Source organism: Anticarsia gemmatalis, chromosome 10, assembly GCF_050436995.1.
Source record: "Anticarsia gemmatalis isolate Benzon Research Colony breed Stoneville strain chromosome 10, ilAntGemm2 primary, whole genome shotgun sequence".
Lineage (NCBI taxonomy): Eukaryota > Metazoa > Arthropoda > Insecta > Lepidoptera > Erebidae > Anticarsia > Anticarsia gemmatalis.
In genome coordinates this window covers 5,758,258-5,781,010 of record NC_134754.1, presented here as the reverse complement: position 1 = coordinate 5,781,010, position 22,753 = coordinate 5,758,258, and the positions used below count along the sequence as shown (strand labels likewise).

Here is a 22,753-nt window from a genome sequence, read left to right as displayed (position 1 = left end):
GTGAGGACATTTCTGTTTAATTTATATCAAATAATTATAGCTTATGGTTCTCTATTTAAATATTATAGCCGTCCACATTGATCGTGTTCACTAAGCGCTCAGGCCGTCCTTTGTTTTCAATTTGGCACAATTCGCAAAATATACGTGTACCTTTAATTACAGCTATTTGTGCTCACCGCCACGTAAAATTATTCAAATTACGCTTAATTTAATGTTCTTTAAGCAATGAATTGCTGCGTATTTTTTCCCAGCGTCGTGTTAATGGGCCGATTCCCGAATTAAAATCGACAAACGTAAATTCAACAGTACAAAATGTTACATAAACAAAACTTATCTTCAGTCGTTACGGCCGGCGTTGAATTATAATTTCATTTCGCGCAAATACCACGTCACACATTTATTTCTTATCTCCCGGTTTAAATTCAGACCGTAAAACGAAATATTTACCTATCTTTACGATTCTGTTTAACAATGCTCGATTATATTTCGTTGTAACAAAGCTGTTTTTTCTGAAATACTGTACTGCTCTCAACTCAAAAGCAAGTATTTCAAGCTTAGACCGTAAAGCAAAAATTCCAGCCAAGGCCACAAAGCCAAATTGCTAAAGCGGTTCTAAAACTGTCGACAATGAGAAGTTCCATAGGGGTGCATGTACGTACTAACATAACATGCATAACGTGGTTCCGTCCGCAGATACACACGTGTGTCCTCTTGCTAGATGAGCTTTCGTGCTTTTTTGATACGTTCCTATTTTTCACCGAGTGTGCACGCATTTTGAACAAAGTCAGAGAAGAAGTGTATTTATTTTGTCCAGTTTTTATAATGATAATCAACAATATGGAAAAATTTAATCATTCAATTTGTCTTTAAAGTAAATGAATATTACCTATACCTTTATTTATTAATTTACGAATACGTTTGACCATTATCTTTGTAATTTATGATTGTAAATTGCATCGAATTATAGATATCGTGAGCGCAAATCACTTCCAGTTGTCGTATAAAACGTAGCCGCAGCGGTCGCCGGTCGGTAGCCCGAGGGCACCGATTTTCAGAGTATTTTCCATGTGACTCTGCGTCGCTATCGCCAATTTTAATTCTGCGCCCACCCCCCTGATGGCCGGCGATGCGCTGTCATGCAAGATTCCACCATACAGTTTTACACACAAGCAATGAGCTGCACAGCGGTGAACTTTCGCCATTTAATTCGTCGGATACCGTACGCTTTTGATATTTCACAAAGTTGCGCAGTCGTTAATGCGATACTCGCGAACTAGTGTGGGTCGTATTTAGAATGTTTCAATTGTAACTTCTTCGTTACTTGTATGTAACCAATGTAAATACCTCATTCCAAATACGAACGATCGACAGTTAACATTCAAGATAGAATACCAGCTAACAAAACATTATTGTGTTTTGCGATAAACACAAATAACATTTTGTACTGCAATAGATCTATTACGCGAATTTGCAAAACTCTCTTCAACAAGTTTGCTTGTGGCGGTTTAAAATATCAATTGTATTTTATTATGAGCAAACAAGATTTATGATTTGTTCGCCTTCGAGATAGTTTCATAAATTTCCTTGTTCATGTGAAATGTCTTGTAAGAAATATAGACATCTATTTTTCAAGAGATTCTTCGCTTAAGGGTGCGGCTTATGGTTGATTAATCGCTCACTCAGTACATTACTCGCTATGCTGTTCATTATTTTGATAAAGCATTGGGTATCCTGAGAATATTTTGTGTATTTTTGTGGAAGGAAGAACGAGTTGAACAGAATATAAAGCAAGTTTGTATTATGATTGTCTCGCCGGTCAAAAGCCGTAGTAACATTGTTTGAAGGTAGAATCTCGTTGGGCTCTCTGTTGGGCCAACAAATCACGTTGACTGCAAGCGTACCGTGATCGAGATTCACGCCGCTGACATAGATCAACTTGATGCGACAAATACTAGCATTGCATTGTCGAGATACTCTCAATGGATATTTATGAGCGAAATGGAAATATTTACGCTGATTACACAGCATTGCTATATTTCACTTGGTTGCCAAGTTTGTGTTTTGTTGTTGTAAAAATGCTGCTATTAGGATACGACAACTTTTTTAGCGTAGCATTTAAAAATGTACAGAATAGTTTTTTTATTCATTTTTACGCAGTTCTAATGCGGATGAATACAACATGTGTAGCAAAAGCCGTGGCCATGTTGCACACGGGCATCAAACCGTAGTAACAACATTAAACGCTACAATGTCGCTGATACACTTCAGGTGGACGGTAAATTGGGCTCTTTTGGCTCAACCGAGTGCGGTCTCCTTGTTAATTCCGCCCGTACGCCGATATTAGGGACCTGCACTACGTCACTCACTCTCAGTGACTGCATTCACAGGACTTTTAAATTTAAATTTTCCCTAAATCTCGTACGCTGTGTAGTATTCTAATAGAAGTTTGTACTAAATAAATGTTGATATCGTAGAGGTATAATATTATAAAGCCCGTATAAAGAAGTCTTACTTTTAAACTATGTTGATTATAATAATTGTTTATTAAAAGAGACTAGTGTTACAATCAACCAGCCCTTATTCTACACTTTAAAACTTAAAAGGAACCCGCACATCATTTTTAACGAGGGCTTCCCATTTTTTTGAGAACTCGACCAATATGTGTGCTGGGGTAAATTGGCGCAGTAATGGGTAGCGGTTAGTCCAGTTAGCGGCTAACAATGTTATTGAAATATTTTTTGTGGGCTTCAAAGCTTTAGATCTTTTGTACCGACATTAACACATAATAAAATTGGTAATAAGTTGCCAAGTCCGTCCGTGTTTTGCGGTGGAGGAAAAACGCTGCTTACAATTATTTCTCTTTGAACATATCGCTTGTTTGTTACCCCATACACGTATTACCGACGCTCAAATTGCTAAATTAGTGGCCAGGTGATCTGGGCACTGGAAATGAACAAAATATATTTTCCAATTGAATTTAAGTTACGGCAATTGAAGCATGTTGTTAATTTTGTTAATCAGTCTTGTGTTTCATTAAGGATTAAATTGTTTTGTCCGTTTGTTAGTTTGTACCGTGATTGGATATAAATTATGCGAAGTAGCACTGCAATTATTTATCTGGTTGCTAATAACATAGCAATAATTACATCGTATTTCTAAATCCTATTGCTAGTTAGAGTCACGAAGCAATAAAATTAGATATCTCTCAAAGGTATTGAAATTTCAATTCGTTTAATTATAAATCCATGAATTTCGCTTATAGGACTTGTTTCTGGCAAATATCGCAATAAACTGAAATGCAACCATATCTCGAATTACGTTATTCCGACTTACGGTAATTGTGAGTCGTTTTATTAAGTTGGTTAGTTGTTATTACTAGCTCTTTTCTGATACTTACCAATTTATATTATAGTTTGTTGTAATAGATATACCAAATGCCCGACAACCTCGTCAAAAAATGACCCCTTTATTCATCCAGACCATGACCCTTCAAGTTACGCGATTTTCACACACCCTGTTACTTAACTAGAGTCTACGGTATGTGAAGTATGCAATAGTTACGTATAGACAGCAATGGCATTAACAAACGGACGTTTAATCTAAACTACATTTACATCTATTGGAGTTGCAATGACACAATTGTTGTCTGTCTGCACACGTTTCGCGGTCTCCTTTTATGGTACTTTAGTTTCGGACTGTTTGTTCGTTCAATGTTGCCAGCGACAACGAACCGGGCTAATATCGTTAAATGGTACACTGTTGCGATGTACTGAAACTAGCCTCAGTGTACCCGAACATTGGACATTGTGTTATCCGAGTTTTAGTGGACGTGCTACCGTCTATTTTATTTTTGGATAGATATCGAACGACATTCGAAGGAAATAGTCTTTTACTGTTAACTGTAATGTCTCGTCAGCTTCTTTCCTATCAATGTATGAAAAACTCGTATTACTTCTGTGAACGGTGACTAACCTGGTATAAACAGAATCAATCTTTTGATCTGGGCGTGTACTTTACTAAGAGGTTATTGATAGGCTGACTGCTCGACTACTAGTCATTTGCCGATTAGCCCTCGGCGACTCATCTGAATGATTAGCTGGCAGGATGCCATCAATAAATGACAAATAATAAAATATTAATGAAGTATATTTTATTCGTATTAACATCCACGGTAGCTATTACGTGTAAAGCGAAACGCATCGGCAAGTTTTATGAAGCACTACAGGTTACTATGAACGCATCCACTTGCTACGAAAATGGTTTTAGTAACATCAACAGTCTATGTACACTCACAGCGCTACTCTACGCCACGAACTAACATAATGGAGTAAGAAATCCACTTAAAGTTATTAAAACACAATAGTGCTTTGCCGGCGGCGTGCTATCAGCCTAATTGGAAAGTGCATTGTGATCACATCGTGTGTGCCGGTTTATCGGCCACCTTCGGATACAACTGTACCAACAAGCACTCGAGACAAAGCGAAGAAAGTTAACCAAAGATTTTTTTTGTTCAAATGTTACGATCTTTTGAAGTACAGATTGAGTAGTTCTACTAGTAAAGAGATAAGTTGTGTGCTTTGTGCGTTGCAATGAGTACGGCTTCATTGTTTGGGAATTGGTATTTTGTTGTTAGTTGTATTGTTTAGTTTTATTGTACTTCTGAAGTTTGCTCGACAACATTTCAGACGCGGGGAAGGCAGTAAACTCTTTAAAATAATTCTTCTAATTTGGTGTGGTGTTTACTTATGTATGTAGGTAATTTATCAATCTTTTATTTGACACCTAAACAAGTAAATTATGACCCAATAGTTTTTATATAAAATTATTCACACATCTTTTTTCGATTGTCGTTCCTTCCATTGAAAATTGGGAATTCAGTTTCAGTTTGTATACGCAGCTGGTCCACAATTCCACATACAATGTAACAGTCATACTGCGTACCTTCCGTGTTCGCACTATTTGCGATTTTCGCTCAAGTGAATTTGCTCTGAGCTTTCATTTTGATTTTATAACGTGAATTTTATGTATAGTGGGTACCTACGACTTCAAAAAAAATAAATGTTTTTTTGCAGTTCGCAACGGATACTCATGCGTGCCAGTGGCTCTCGCCGATGGGCTTGACATAAGGCTCGGTACAGCTGTCTCTGAAATACAGTACGGTGGCCCAGGAGTCACTGTGAAGGCTGTCAGCGCAAGGAACCCCAATCAGCCGCAAACTTTCAAAGGTACATGCTTGTAACATTTATCATAGGTTTATGATTTTTTACCTTTTCTACAACAAAATTTAGATTTATTTTAGTGTAAATGGATTTTGTTCGAGCAAAATGGAGTATAAAACGAAAAAACATGCTGGTTTAAAATCTTACAGTGACGTATATTTTAAAGTTACTCGATTGCACACGTATTGTAAAATTGAGTGCCGTAACGAGGGAACAATGGGAAAAAAGCATTCGCTATCGATTGTAGCCGGCGGCGCATATCCATATTGCGTTAGCGTTCGCATTTCCCGTTTCAAATAGAAAAATCTGATTCATGTGGCCTTAATATTAAGGAAATGCCGTTTGCGTACGAAAAAACAAAACGAGATAATGGGCGTTATGAGAAAAATCCACAAGGCTGTCGACGCGGCTCCTTGTCATTTCTTTGTCGCGAAATGATTTGCAATTCTAACGCGTTAATTTTACTTTGACGAGGCACAAAAATACGGTCGGGCCCGTGTTGACCCGGCGGTCTGTGCTGCTTCCTCCCCCCTCATGCCGCAGACACCCCCACTTGCCTCGCCGGAGGCTCTTCCGCCACATTTGCATACAGGCGGAGTCTATCGTAGACGAGGCAGTTAGATGTTTAAGAGGCGGTGCTAGGCTCTGTATCTAGCTATTCTTGCCTCGTTAACACGACCAAAATCTGCGCTGTTTGTTTTTAATAACAATGAAATTACCATACAAAAAAGAATATTAGCACTGATGTCATTCTCGCACGACTAAGATAAGTGCTTAAAGCTTTGTTAGCGGTGTATAATAACGACAATAAGTGATAAAATTAGCACATAATTGTGATTGTACTGTTGTCTTTATTTGGTATCTTACATTGTTAGAGGTCAGTTACACCGTCTCGGACAAAGGGAAGAAATATTTTAATGTACATAGATTATTTCACGCTGTGTAACGTAGGAGAAACGCGAAAAACCTAGAAGGTATCAGCTGCTTATCGTCTTGAACAAGTCGTAAACTCAGCTGAGGAGAGACTACATACCATATTTACTATCTTGCGAGTAGATAGTCGATCTGCAACTTTGTCATTTACCTTATACTTACATTCTACTATATTTGTGTCAACTATACTCTAACAATGTTGAGTATTCGTAAAACATGTAACAAGGATTAATAAAATGTTTCATCTAAATTCGTTGTACGAAACCGAAGTTCACATAAGGTTAGATTGAGAACAAATCGATAGCTAAGCGGATTTCAAAGTCACCAAACAAATATAAACATTATTATTTGACCGAGTTTCATTTTATTTTCGTTTACGGTCAAGGCTAACGGAAGTACGTTATGTTCAAACAGATTACATAGAAATCAAACACTGGCTTTGATATGTTTTCCCGGAACTTGTGTATCGTTTACAGAAGTGATTGTGGAATGAGACGGTGGCCGGCTCGATGTGAGTCCCTCAGGCCTTCGAGAACTTTCTCTTAAAAGCTTTTCCGTTGAACATGTATATACCTACATGTTGAGAAAACATTGGACTACAAATAAGTAGAGCACATATTTACTACCCTTATACTCAATTGCACTTTTGCATCGCCACAATCAAAAGTTTTGTTTCTTCATAAACATCACAAATACGTCTTCTTATACGTTGTTTATTACTTGTATTATATTCGGAAAGTTCGTACAAACGATGTTTATGTCGCGGAAAACGGCATTGCCTACTGTTATCTCATTCCGCAAAGTTTTATTGGCATTTACTTCGTTCAGACGTGACCGAATTACAAACAGTAAAATGAAAAATATACGCAAATACGTTTTTGTTAATATTATTGTTATAATACGTATTAAGTCGTTGATTCGCAAAGAACACAATCTCGACCACAATCCTTTTATCCTGCGTAAAGATTCAATCCTGTACCTGTACCTTTTCTTGTTAGGTAAAATCTCGGTAAAATAGATACCACGTGTGTTCGATGTAAAGAAATCTTTATTTAGCATTTTGCAGGCTTTGTTTGGGTCAGACCTTAGCTTTCAACCTGATTGGTTCCGCCCTGCGACCCCTTTCATTTGACTGGAAATCTAATATCGGATACCGTTGAGAATTGTTGATATTATTTACGTAATGGTCTCGGATTCAATCAAAAGTAAATTTAATCACACTTAGATGACAACTATACCAGAAATATAGAACATTAAAAGGAAAATTCTGTTTTATGGTGTGTATCCTTTATAAATATATGTATATATTATTTTATATATCACAAAATAAATAATTTTCTTATTCTAGATCGTGTATGGTGTCATTTCGTATAATTTGTTGAAGACCCTGTAAAGTTTGATTAAAATTAGTTCAGAAGAAAATGTCTTCTTGCGGGCCAAGCCTCGTATGTATGTTATTTAATAAAGCAATATTACTTGCGAATAGTTGCATAGTTAAAAGCTTTTGTGTTGAGATTCAATATTAAAAATAGTTTTGCAAAACTTTATAATAATATGATTCGCCTTAATATGAAAGTTTTTATTAGCGTTGACATGATTTTGTGTCGTATGAAGTTCGTAAAGTGAGAAACTCGTGGCTAAGTAACAATAGCCACGCGATCGAATCGAAATTTGTGGTTAAGCTATCCTTTCCGAGGTTATTCTGTGGATGGGTGACCATATATATAGGTTGTAGAGGTCTGATTCCGAATCCGAAATCCGAATTCCGAATTCGCTCCATGTAAAATTCTGGTATTTAGCTAAAAGCCGACACCAACATAAAATGAAGAAAGGTTAGGCTGATGATGAATTTCGTAAAAGATATTCTTAATTAATACTCTTAGAAGTTTGCATACTCCATTTTTATTGGGCATATTTAATTGTTTATAATAAAATTACAATCGCAATTATTGCAATAATAATCATTTATGTAAATAAAACTAATGGACACAGTTATGGAGTTACCGTAATCACTACATAGTATAAAACAAAGTCGCCCATTTTGTCTGTAGTCCCTTCGTATGCATAAAACTTTAAAACTACGCAACGGATTTTGATGCGGTTTTCACTAATAGAAAGAGTATTTTCTCCGACAGGTTTTTATATATAATTGAAATACATTGAAACTATATTAGCTGAGTTATAGCGATTTATGTCCAAGAAGTCAGAAAAAAAATCTAATTGAAGATTGCATTTGTGCGTGCGCCGCTTATACCGTTGGATACAAGTAAGAACAATGTATAGCAAAAACATTGGTCTTTATTAGTTCTACAAAAAAGTCCGCGATGACATATATCCAGCTTTTTTATTTAAGTCACAAAAACTACTTTTCTGTATTAAAAAAACATTTAATTCGTTGGGTGATGTTTAACTGGTGGTATAACCAATAATACATATATCCTTATCAAAATAAGTAAGTTCATCATCACGAGCATTTAATTTAGATTATTTTTGCAGTTTACAGTGTGTTATTTAGACATATAGTTTAGGAGATATCACGATATTAGTATTGCGGCACGGTACGGGCCGGCCGCGGCGGCGGGGGCAGCGTCCCTATAAATAGCGCGTCGGCGGCAGCGGCTCCCCATTAGCACTTTGAAATTGTAAGCGATCGGACGCGTTTATTTATCGCAGCTCTTTGAGAAAAATAAAACGTGCTTTTCAGCGCGACAACAATAATTGTATGATAATAGTAGGTATTGTATTCTAAGGTTAGTATTAAATCGCACTTCGCGCAAGAAGTCGCAATCACACGAGAAGATGTATTGATTCCCCGAATCCCCCTGATACCATCGGATTTACCCTTCCAATTTAAACGTTTACAGTTTCCGGTAAAGACATCTTTTGCAATGACCAAGCACAGGGTCAAACCTTCAACGTTGCAGGCTTAGATTTGAGCGTTGACTGTTTTTCACATGGCCAACTGTATGTCGCTCTTTCAAGAGTAACCTCTCGAGAAAACATGTTTGTATTGTCTAATGACAAAAAAGCTGTGAACGTTGTATATAAAGACATTCTGTAATATGATAATTGTTGTAAAGATAAAATAAAAATGTAAAAAGTAAATAAGTTTAAAATTTACGTTATACGTATACACAACGTTAATCTTCTAAAAATTAATTGTTTTAAGTAAATAAAAAGTAAAAAAAAGTCCATAAGGAATATAAAAGATACAAAAAGTACTAAATCAAAAATTAAAACAGATAGTGTACCTACATAAATAAAGTACAATCTAATACATAAAAAAGGTAAAGAAAAAAAAAAAAATAATAAAAGGAAAATAAAAAAAATAACATGTATATCTACCTACAGGTAGTTTTTAATTGTAGATAGTCTTTAATTTTAAATATATGGGAAATCTTTCTCATCGTTAAAATGAAAATGTATGTATACCTTATATTATATTTCAAAAAATGTAGACAAAGTTAATCTTCTAAAAATAAATGTAAATAAAAAATAAGTAAAAGTAATAAAATGTAGAATGTAAATAATTTAAAAAGTAAACAAGAAAATAATAGTTAGATGTATATAACAAAAGTAGGTAAGTACATAAAAACAAAAAATATAAAAAAACGGTACATAAAAAATAAATAATATTAAAAAGTAGGTACTACGACTTTGATCTATACATATAAGACAAAAAAAAATCTGTACATTACTTAAATATTTTTTCCAAAAACTGATAGGGGGGGCGATCAAAGAAGAGTCACAGAAACCAAAAAACATTTTAATATTTTAAACGCGGTTAAGGGAAAGATAAGTTATTGTGAATTGAAAATTAGTATCCAATATGTGTTGGTGCGTTGACTGTATTTGTCGAAGTAGCGGGATACACGCAAACGAAGTTGCGCGGGTCAGCTAGTATAAACATAAATTGGCCAGATCATAAACCATAAAATTTAACTGTGGGTGCAGCTGCCCCTTTCCACACATTGTTTAATTAGTTCGATGTATTTGATAAAAAAAACACCCTCAACTCGTTAGTCGATAATAAACATATACATTATTGGTTATGATTAAAAAAAATATTCAATTGTGAGCGCTAACTTTGTCGTTCTTAAAAGTGAAAGCAAATGGATAAAGCCACCCTTTTTTCCCTTGAAGACACTGGACTGCAATAAGGAAGCTGAAACCATGAAGCATGGGTCGAATGGGACGCTTTAGGAAGAAAAATAAAGGATCTTCTTGAATGTGGATATCCCAAACCAGAAGATTAAAGGCTACCGATGGGGAGCATAACAAAACTGATAAGTTTTACTCTGCCCCCCAACGCCTAAAGTAGCAATCAATAGTGGTTGAAGTATCAGCCCGCTATTAGCTGGCGTCCCCACCCCTAAGATAAGATAACAACAAGCAATATTATTACTATTGTTATTCTTCATATTATTTACCCTAGAGGTTAAAAGTCTGTTCTATTGGAACTCTGGTTGTAATATCGTCATCTTTGCAGGAGACGTGGTGCTATGCACGCTGCCCTTGGGCGTGCTGAAAGTAGCCGTCGCGAACAATGGACAGAACCAAAATAATTTTGTCAAGTTTGACCCGCCGCTACCCGATTGGAAGGTATGGAGATTTTTGATTTTCTTATTAGGATATATTTTAGGTTTATCAAGATACTTACATTGTAATGTGTTCAGATTGAAAGTTACGATTGCGAATTTGTGTGTTCGAGTAAGACTAGAAAAAGAATTATGTTCACTTACGTATGCAGATTGAAATAAAAATATGCATGTATCAAAATTCAAAGCTTTTTCACCCAGCTCAGATTCACTCATTCGTAAAGCAGTATACTTTTTACATCACCTTTACCGATAAATTCAAAAACATCTACATAAAGCTTAAAGTTATCTCCTGTTCTGTATTGTAGCAATATAATAAGATCCTGTATTTGTTTCTAGGTGGCAGCGATCAAACGGCTCGGCTATGGAAATCTAAACAAAGTAGTTCTATGTTTCGAGCGCACCTTCTGGGATCCGAGCGCAAATCTCTTCGGCCACGTCGGGACGACCACAGCTAGCAGAGGTTTGATATTAACAAGTTAATTCAATTTCACCACGTTGTTGTTGTTATGGAGTATTTCTTGGTGAGCGGTTCCTAAGGCCTTTTGCACACATGACGACAATTTGTGAGTACAATTTTTTCACTATCTCAAACCCTACATATAATTCAACTGTCGGACGTAATATGTTTTTTTATCTTACGTAGTAACAAGTCCTATTTGATATATTTTTTTTTTAATTTTCTATTTTAGTAGATTTTCTCCGTTTGCAAGCGATTTAGTTTTACAGAGACTATTAAGCGCTTTTTCCAAAAAAGGATAAGGTATTTTTGATTTTTTCAGTTAAAGAGCTTTTTGATTCACGGCATTCTTAATTACAATCTAGATAAGACGTGCGTGCCAAGGCATCTACTAAGTTGCCGGACTATAGTAGTTTCTGTCCTGTCAATAGCATGATTTCAATTGCCACAGCGATTTATATTCGTATCTATCTCTCTATGCCTGACTACCATGAATTGTTTGTATTGTATTCCAGTACTACGTTTTCAAGCGACTTGTTAGTGATGACGTACAGTCGTTTGCATAGAATTGTTCTATTTGCGTATATTGTGTGTCAACATTTTTTTAGTTCAAATAAAATATTCCTAACTTCTATACCAATAAATTAAAGATCTACATAAAATCAACAGTGTGTAGGCTCCCGGCGCTCATACGTTCACTGTACATGAATTTCCAGCGTCGGCTCATATTTCAGAGTATGCTGCAGTTTATTCCATCAATATTAATATACGGCCGCTCTAGATCAACGCCAATCAATAGGATGTTGCTTGATTTTAGTAGCGGCCTCTTTTATAAAATAGTTACCTTACTCTATCTACGTGTGATGAAGAACAAAATTCATAAACAAAAGCTCCTCTAAAACTAATGACTAAATAATAAGATACGATTTATATTTCAAAGAATACATCTAACTTGTTGTAAAGCAATATTTTATACGTTATACAATCTGTTATCCCTACACCGGATAACGAAATCATGAATTATATTCAGGTGTAAATAGTGTAGAACGCAGTAACGTCGGTGGCGGCGATAACGAATTAAAAGCTGAATAATTTAACGCTACTGAGGAACCCTGAGGGGCGCCGCTTGCAATAAATCACAGCAACGAGCCGAGACAAGCTTTTTTACGTTATGCTTTACTTCACCTCCTTAGCTTTGTTGTGTGTTCAGCTAACTTCATTAAGGGCCCCCACATTTGCTCTGGGAATGCCGGAACAATGTACAGGCTCGTGATTTTTTAAATCGTGGCCAATTTAACGTTTTCGGCCCGTGTAGCGTTTAAGGAGCTTGGCTATCTGATTTGCATGTATCTTTCGGAGACACGTGTAAGAGTTATGTGAGAACTCTCGCCCACCGCCGCGTTTTTTCCTTATGTATCGGACGATCTGTGAGTTCATTCCAATAGTTAACTAACGATTACAATCTACAAATGTAAACGTATAACTATAAAGGATTGAATTGTTTAACATTTACTCGAGCCGGGTGAATTCGTTAAACGTTAGACGTTTGAACAATGTCAGCTCGCTTGTACCTATACTAATATTGTAGAGTTGGCTCCAAGCTGGTACCCACAAGAATGTTTTATGTTCATAATTATTATGAAATGTACAGGAATGAGCTTTGAACCACGGCTGCTTGTTAGTATTAATTTGTCCTCAAGGCTAAAACTAAAGGCTTGAACGTTTATTGTAGGTAGCCCATAACAAGTTTGATTAGTACATATTGAATTGGACATAAAATAAAGGGTCCGAGGTATTTCATTAGTGATTTGTTGAGAATTTATGCGGTATTTATGCTATGCAAACGGTTTGTGGTGAACAGTTTGCTTGTGGGTCGCGTTCTCCCTGATGTAATATACAGCGATAATATTACGGATGTTACTTTCAGCTAGTTTAGTATTCTTAGCAGACGTTGTAGACTTACTTAGGAATATTGCACGGAGCTACTGTACTATTTAAAAGGAGAGAGTTACTAATAATATGCAAACTCATCGCCCAGTATGGTCACAGCTAGCCAATTTGTACTAACAACCCACAGTTTATAAACCATTTGAATTTTAATAAAGGCATTTGCTGTACTTTACTTGGAGGTGTGTTCAAGCATATTGGCCTTAGGGCTTTCATTCTGAGACATGCATTTAGTAACAGATATTTTGTCCTTATTGAACGTTTTGTTTTGAATGAATATGCATTATCTATTAATGCGTTATGTCCCTATACGGCTAAAGTATGCAATCAACATTTCGGTATCATTTTGTTAGCTTTTAAATGAACGAGTTGTCATACTGAGAATTAGTTAAGATATTGTATTTTTGGGATACAATAGCCAAAAACAATATGTTTGATCTCACAAATATATTTTGTACATAGCTATTATTTATGCAGTGGTATAACGCCTGGGAATTTGTCGCCTTGGCATAAATGTTGCTAAGGTGACCACCCTGATGGCATACATTTATGAGCAGTCTTCATTTTATGACTGTCTGTACAAAAATAATCGAGTTATTTGTATATCGATTTCAAAGTGAATACTTAACACAAAATCACGCCTTCTTCTCATAGGGGTAGGCAGGGATCAGAGAACGCCACTTGATACGACCCTTACAAACCTCTCTTGCTTCGTTCACATCCGAATATATTGTCATACAAGTTCGTCGGTTACGAGTACTACGCACTTTATCAAAATTATTAGTGACAAAATAAATGAAAATTATTAGTGTTATTTAATAATATTTTTCCATCTTAGGAGAATTGTTCCTATTCTGGAACTTGTACAGTGCGCCAGTGCTCTTAGCTCTGGTTGCTGGGGAAGCTGCGGCCGTGATGGAAAACGTCACCGATGACGTCATCGTTGGCAGATGCATCGCTGTACTGAAGAGTATCTTTGGACATGCTGCGGTTCCACAACCGAAGGAATGCGTGGTTACTAGGTAATGAAAGATTCTATTAGCATAAGAATAGACAGGGTCGGTTGAATAAAGTATTCATTTTTATGATAGCTCTTGCGCTGTGACTTTTCTTTAACTTTTATCATATATTATGCAATAAACGTTTTAAGACACAAAGAACATCAGATCGTTATCCTACTAGTATCAACAAATTTTGTCTGAAAATCTAGTTAGCGCCTCTCGCGGATGCCGAAGGAACTAATTTTACAGTACATTTTGAATGCCACATTTCCTTTACTCAATAGTATCGACTATAGAAAATGACGCTATAGAAACCAGGTATGGATTGATTTGTGGATATCGATACACGAAGTCACTTCGCGTAGTTATTTGAAAGCACCCTTAGATTTAAATCTGTATCAATATTCTTTGTTTATGATGCAACTCTTAGATCGATCTAAAGTTTTACAATCTGGTAGTATTTACTCGGTTAATTTTCCTTAGATGGCGTGCCGATCCTTTCGCTCGGGGCTCCTACAGCTTTGTGGCTGTGGGCTCCTCCGGCACTGACTATGATCTTTTGGCGGCACCTGTACCAGGATCGCCGGGAGAAAATAGGCTGTTCTTTGCTGGTGAGTATTCTAAATATCACTATTGAATTAAAATTATAATATGTGGTGTTTAACTCTAAAATCTGATCATGACTATACCATATTATAGCTCACCACTATCGTTACATTTTTTGCTTCTTATTATATCTCTAAGGTTAAATACACGTACTTACTACCAATTTTTGGTAAGACAGCGATTTCAGAGAAGTGTCTGTCAAAAATCGTGACAGTAGTATAACCCGGGTCCCGAATTTTTAATCCCATTGCCATGCCGTAGACGGGCGTTGGTCGGTCTATTAAATGCGATGAAGAGTATAGCAGTTTATTTTCTTGTCCAGGTGAACATACAATGCGTAACTACCCAGCAACAGTCCATGGTGCGTTCCTGTCAGGTCTTCGTGAAGCAGGTAGACTAGCAGATCTTCTTATGCCACAACCACCAATCACAAACGCCAGTGTCGCCGCCGCTACTGCTGCAGCCAATCAGGCTTCCTAGATTCATTTTTTTCTTAATTTATAACTTAAGGTAACTAATTAAAAAATTGAAAATAGAAACAAAAAAAATAATTTTGATGTTTAACTGCCAATGTATTTTTTCCGTTCCGTTTCACTAGTTTCACGATTGACAATATAATAGTACTTAGTTTTTAGATAGAGGTTGTATTAGATAAAGCACCAAAATATTTTCACAAGAAAAAAAATGGTTGACGTATTAATAAAATAAACATAAGGTAATCAAGCAATATCCAATTCAGTAACTATTGGAATAAATTCCTCCAGGTGCGAGTGAATTTTTTAATTGGTTAAGTTAGTGCATTTGATAGAATAATTGCTATCATTACTTTTAGTATCGTAGCCCGTAGGGTAAAATAATAGCTGTATGTAGTTGTCAATTATTTTATATTAAGACTTCCCCTTCTAAAAGCTTGAAATAGCGAACATTGTATTACTAAATTTACTGGTACTAGGTAATATATTAGAATAATGACAGTAAAGTGGTGTGTTGCGTTTCTTATTACAAGAGACTGAAAAAATAAAATTATCCAATGTTGGTATTATAAGTCCTGAATGAATTTAATGCATTTAAGTACAAAGACGAATAACGAAGAAATGTGTTCCTGAAGTATTTATAAGCCTTTTCTGTTCTGTATGAAATTGCTGGATTACAATTCAAATTGTACAGGGTGGAATTTGATTATTTCATTTATTTTAATTGCCATTTATAGCATTTTTTGTTTCACATTTTTAAAGAGCCATTGCATTTTATTTATGACGTAGAATAATTAAATTTCACCCTTTTTTATTGAACATGAATTGTCTCGCGTGTCTTATTTTATAATGTTTGAATAATTTTGTAACAATAAAAGGTTTTGAAAGTTTTTGTTGTTTATTCGGTTCCACTTTAATAGCCCTTTGATTGGTCAATTTATATAACAAAAAGTTACACAATATACCCCCAAATTATCACGATCGATACAAAAGGTCCTCTTTTATAAACGTATTAATTGGACGATTTGATACTTTAAACAAATACACCTGCCCCAATAAAGAAGCGACGACGCACCTGTTTGACTTTGTTCCTAGTACAGATAGGCATCTCTTTCACACTTTTGATTTAGACAGAGATAGTGTACAGCCGTGAGAGAAAATTTTGATTGGTGCGGCAATATTTTACGATCTCATTCGCAAACTGACTGCACTATTACACCGAACGTGTTTTGCGAAACAATTAATTCTGTGCTAATTAACTAAGGTGAGGCTGCCGAGACCACAGACTATAAAACATTACATTATTACATCTTCGCAACGGCTTATAATATACTATGTGTTAATTACTAGTCGAATTGAATGTTATTGGTAGTAAAGTCATTTGATTGCCCACGTATTGCTAAGATATTGCTTTTTGGATTTACGAGAAACATAAACGGCAGAAGGAAATTAAGATATCGGTAACATGATATTCATTTACCTACTACAACAAATAGTGTTCATTGTTAAGAAGTCACAGATTTCTTATCGCAACAGAGTGTGGGATTCCATTAGACATTCAATACTGCGTGATTACATGTCACCGTAACAAAACCATTAAAATAAAATACAGGAGCGTCCATATACGATTACACTAAAACAACATAACGACGAATTTATTTATAGTTTGGTTTTAATTTCAGTTTGTTTACACGCTAGGCGGGGCTGACGGATTTATGGTGAATTTTAATTGCATTTTTAATTATTTTTCAACAAGTGCTCGCCGGCAAATTGAATACGAACTGTTGCGATCTTATCTCCTATGTCTAGATATATCTGTGAAACAAAGTCCCGAATCTCTTGTCGGATATTATGATCATGATTTATGACACTATTAAAATTAATATGAATATTACGCATCGTTGATCTAGCGATTTTCTTGGTCGGCTCAAGGCTCACATTAACTTGAATGAATATGAATGTAGGTATATCTGTTGATCATGTTACGAGGAGTATCCAAACCTGAGCCACTGATTAGCATCTATAAAATAACAATAAAAAAATATTATCATAGTTTTTACGGTGTTATAGTCACTTTTCTACTCATTTGTGTCTGTTATAACGCGTGTCCAGTAGATTTAAAATGGGCTCTAAATCAGCTGGATTCTAAATAAGATTCGTAATAATATTTCATAAAAGACTATCAAAATTTTATTGGTCGTACATTATAATGATCAATTGGTTAGTGATGCCAAAGTTATAGGCAATTCTGAGTATCAATATCCATCGGCATGCCTGGTATTTGGAAGCTATGTCCTATTCGAGGAGGATTAGAGAGCCTCCTAGTTCTAACAACTTAATACAGAATTAATTGCGTTAGGATGTTCCAATAAATCTAAAGTCGTTATTATATAACTTGAGTTTGCTTAGACTGCTGTTTTACTTGTGCTTGAACAGGTATTCTGTTCTTATCTTCAAGCTGATTTAGACTTTATAGGTAAAAGAATTGGGTTATTTATTCTGCTGTGTGCACCCGATATATTCCATTTTTCAATCCCACTATCAGATTTTACTAGCCCACGCCCATTGATTAACACGGTAGATAAAAGTTAGTTTAATTAAGTATTTTAATACTTAGCATTTTTTCACATTGTTAGCTGACAGCGAGTTTTGGAACAGGGTTTTGTAGAGTAGTTAATTGTTTCATTTTGTTTGATCAGTAACTTAGGTTTAAATAAAAAAATAATCATTTATTCTGAATATTAAAGTCGTACTACATAATACTAAATCTTTCTTAAGTTTTTGTCCAACAACTTAAGAACTTAACGTTTCTCAAATTACTAAACTTTCTTTTGAGAATATTATTACTGAACTACTGAAAACTAGATACCTACATATCTGTATGATTCACGGAAATCATTTCACATAGATAAAATATAATTTGTACCAAATTATATTTACTTAAGCCTAAAATACACGAAGGAAGACTTCTCACTTTCCCAGCTTTTCCTAAAGTTACATACACCTTTCTACATACTTACTTAACAATTTTCCCTACAGAAAGCCGCTCCAAGCATTCCGTTGTCCAAACACCGCTCCGTTACAATTAACCCTACCCACCTTTAAAAAAATAGCCTGCGTAGCGACTCGGACAAACGAGGAATTAATATCGTAGTCTACAGCCATTTATTTTGAGTTCCCACTTACCACTTTGTTCTTACATCGGACCTTTATCTCACTGTAATTATGCATCAGCACTGTATTGTTTGCTTAAGATTTGTTCGCCCGATGAATAATTACTTGCTTTGAGCCGGCTACCGCGTTTGTTTTATTACGAGTACCCACTTTGTACGTGGCGTAATGCGGTTGCAGGTATGAGTTGTTTTGTTTTCAGATAATATGTAAAAATCTTATGCGATTATCTTTGTACTGATTGTGCAGCTGCGTAAGGAAAAATAATTAGGTAATAAAATAAGTAGCTTTTTTTAGTCTTTTCTATTAGTTCAGTGAAAAATAATTTCGTTTCTATAGGTATTATTTTTAAATTACACAGGATCATTACAATAATCTTCAAATAGTCAGTATCTACCTAGTTGCTTTTAATGTTGTTATTTTAATTTGTTTTAATGGTTTTTTTGCTGATTTGGGACTTACAACAGAGGTTCCTAATTAGTAAGATATCTGCGATAATTAATCCTTCGCTATGTTTTTACAACAGGACACCATTTTTGGACATCATCGATGTATTTGTTTAAAAAAAAACATTCCTCTACTCTACATTCTACAACTGGCATTTAAAAAAGGGTTCGTAAATTCCATATTATACTTACTTACGTGTCTTGTCTGATATTTCTAGTTTACTTTATTTTATTATTCATTAAAATATGTTAAAGTATAATAATAATATTATGTAACAGTTAAGTAAAACTTATTTTAAAAATATTAATCTTATAGTAAGATTTTTTTTTCGAAACTATTACAACAACGTTATTTATTAATATTTGCAGGAGAAAAGTTTAAGCACTTAAATTATTTAATACGTTTAAATGAATCTGTTGCTTCCTTACTTTACGTAGTAACTAAGCAAAGTAAGAAAAGTTATAAAATCTTCAAAACATAGTACGTTGCACCAAGAAGTAAAGTAGCTATCAGCATTTTTTTTTTAATCAAGGATCATTTGATTGCACAGTGACATCTGTTAAACTTTTATAACATTACTCAGAATCGTACACAGATCAAATACTAGCGTGTGCGCATGTATCAGCGCCATCTATGACCGGTTGCTAGAACTTAAGTAGTTCATATGATGTGCTACACATAGTAGTTTAAAGCTTGGTAAATAGAGGGCGCTGTTAACAATTTTAAATATTGCGTCTACGCTGCTCACGTCTGCCCTCTGTTATTCAAAATCTGTTCTATTTTTATTTGGCTTTAGTCATGCAGTACATAATAATTTGGATAGGGGCCGTTTTTTACAATGTATGGGGTTGATGCGTCGTTACTAAAAAACCGAGAAAGTTTTCTTTTTTTAAACATTTTGGGTAGTTTTTTAATAAATTTTGTTTTTATGAAGTGCTTTTTATATTTACTTATGTCACGATTATTTTGATGATTCTGCGTTAATGCTTTTCAAGACAGTTCTTAAGTTAGCAATGTACAGTCAAGACTACCACTAAAATAACTAAAATAAAATGCAGTTAATTAATAACATTTAACCGAAGCATAGTAAACGAAGAAAAAGAACACTAACTGTCGCTCAGACAAGAAATAAAGGGTGCGCTGTCGTCTTTTAGCTTTTTACTCTAATAGGTAGAGCGATATCTAGAAAACTTTCTTCGTTCCACGCGACATGATACAAATTAACCTTTGTTACATTTCTCTAACAATGTGAAATGGCCTGTGATCAGCTAGGTCACATTATGTCAAGGTAACATATCGTTATTTGGCTCCAAGTATTGTCATACCTTATTATTTCACCTAGCAGAGCTGAAATTCATAGCAATATAAAATAATGACACTACTTTTTGCCTTCATTTTACCTTTGCGAGCGAAGAAAAGTTAATGTCTTCGAAAATAAGTTTAAAAACAGTGACTGTTACGATGTCGCTCCTTTCTATCGCTTTGTTTTTGATATTCCTGATGTTGACGACGGCTAAAGCTGATATGCAACGCAAAACACCACAAGCCACGTCTTCAGTTCAAAACTTCAAAGAATTCGTAACAAACATGATAAAGGAACAAAGTTCGAAAATTCAAACGCTGCTCAAGAAAATTCAGACGAACGCACAATCCGTGTTGGAGAAAATAGAAAATATTAAACAGGACTCCAAAATGAATAAGAGAAAACTCGATTTAAAAAGCTACATCGGAAAGGAAGGTCATCAAATTGAATCACCAGTATTAAAGAATAATGAAGTTGTCGATACGGCGGTAGAGGCTATTTCGGAAGGGCGGAATTTCAACAGTCATTTCAGTACGACGGGATATGGGACTACGGGTAGCCCAAGCTATAGTACCCCGCATAGTTATGGAGCGCCACACAACTACGGTCCACCGACGTATCATCATCATTCTATTGGTTTCGATCCGATTAACATAGTGGTGTCGATGTCTCTCCTTTCGTTCTTACTTCAAGCGTTACAAGGACTGCTAAGTAGAACTAGATTACCAACACCGGTGACTGAAGCACGAGCCATGCAACCTGTTCGCGATTGGACCAAGACTATTGAGGATAACCTGACTGTGAAGGATAAAGATAAGTATTATTTGAAAAAGAAATATTTCAAAAAGTATTATCCTAATTAGTTGTGTCCAGACCAGCACTCATTTTGATGCAATGTGTCTTTTGAATTTATCTTTTGATAAACTATAACCGGTATTATTCTTTATAGAATGTAAGTAACTTATTTATTTATTATTTGTTTAATTGACATAATCTATGACTGTGTGTAGTTTAACAAACATCTAGAGTTGTGTCTAAGTGCTATCTGAGTGAAAATAAATAATTAAATAGTTACTTTACTGTAAGTTCCAATTACATTATTTGAGATAGGATCGTTATAATTCTTGTACTTCATAAGATATTAATATTTACATAGGTCAGCATCAAATATGGACTCACGCAAATGAGAAAATATGTAAATCAACTAACTGTTTTGTGAATAAAAATTACATTCATTATTTTGTTTGCTCCAATTTCACTCACTTATCCTAATTGCAGTTCATGTAGCGCGACATAATTTCCATTTCATTTAGTGTTTTTTACGAGTCATAAAACAGAATTAAAACAAGTAAATTGGTTTTAAATTGTGTGTAGGAGGTTGCTACTTTGTCTAGTATGCGGCACTTTAAAGTGCTTTCTTCTTCGGTAACAGAAATACTTTTTAAGAATGACTGACCCGGGGAACAGTCATGATCTTGGTTACGAGGTTCGCTTGATAGACAGCACAAAGGAGTCAACTGGCATAATTAAATATGGTTCAATGTCTCACCAATCAATGTCGCCCCACAAAATTAAACTATCTTATTAATAGCGTCTTTACTTCAAGCCAAAGGATTGTGTTGCTCTCGTTTTATATTTCAATTCTAATGATGCGGTTTTTAGTATAATTGTCATCAACTAAGAAAATGTTTATTCATTTCACAGTAAATTGAATTTTATGCAGCATTCCAATGTTAAATAAAAACCATTTTCTCGGTTAATTTTATACTAGACGTGGTCTTCATATTTCTTCACTCATTTAATAATATTCTTTTACGTCTGCTAAGAACCCATTTTAAATAACAATAAAGCTTTTAAGAGATCTGTCTGTGGTTTTATTTTTACAAGCAATTTATCTAAATAGACGTTTATAAGCTCTGAAACTATTAACATTTACTTGTTCTCTAACTAATTTATAATGTTACAAATTGAGATTGAAGTTTGACCCAGCGTTAAATGTCAGGTTTGCGTAGGAAGTTACTTAATGAGGAAATCAACCACTTTATTTCAGTATACTGCCAAATTATAAAGTTATACCAAAAAATATTACTGCTTTTATGTTAAATGTCAAGTAGGGGTGTTTATACTTTTGTTATGATATTTATAATTTGACCTACGATGAGAACCGCGTTGGCGGTCATAATGGTAGTGAATGCCGTGAAAGGGGTCAAGTAAAAGATAAAGATGCCCATTGATATTTTCAGTCTTCGACAATCTGTACTTCGGATATTTTATCTGCAAACGACATTTATGAATAAATCTGAATCTTGACATATTTTTCTGTATTTGATGAAAACTGAGGTATTGTTATAAAAAAGATTGGTACCTATCACACAAGGTGACTGAGACATGCGGTCGGATTTCAAAACCACATCTGAAACGCTTTCGTCAATTTTCACAAACAATAGAAAATTCTTTGAAATAAAACTCTCAAGCACTTTAGCACTAATATGTCACTAGACGACACTGGATAACGTTTGTAGTGCAGCTTCCACGACAAGGTCAGTCAGACCTGTTGTAGGTTTCTCACGGTATCATGTGACCACTTTAAGTGGA

The 22,753-nt window shown here is 35.0% G+C and overlaps 1 protein-coding gene across 2 annotated transcripts in view; it reads left to right on the top strand.

Annotated features, from left to right (window-relative positions):
• The window catches only part of Su(var)3-3 (lysine-specific histone demethylase Su(var)3-3), a 233,573-nt gene extending 217,446 nt beyond the window's left edge, over positions 1-16,127 (top strand). Inside the window, exons 11-16 of one of the 2 annotated variants that reach the window (XM_076118906.1) lie at positions 5,073-5,225; positions 10,642-10,754; positions 11,090-11,213; positions 13,996-14,179; positions 14,642-14,769; positions 15,087-16,127. In XM_076118906.1, the coding sequence (XP_075975021.1) occupies positions 5,073-5,225; positions 10,642-10,754; positions 11,090-11,213; positions 13,996-14,179; positions 14,642-14,769; positions 15,087-15,244 (860 nt within the window). In that variant the 3' untranslated portion in view covers positions 15,245-16,127. The remainder of the gene's footprint in view (positions 1-5,072; positions 5,226-10,641; positions 10,755-11,089; positions 11,214-13,995; positions 14,180-14,641; positions 14,770-15,086) is intronic. The other variant, XM_076118907.1, reaches the window with a different exon arrangement.
• Positions 16,128-22,753: the final 6,626 nt, after the last annotated feature.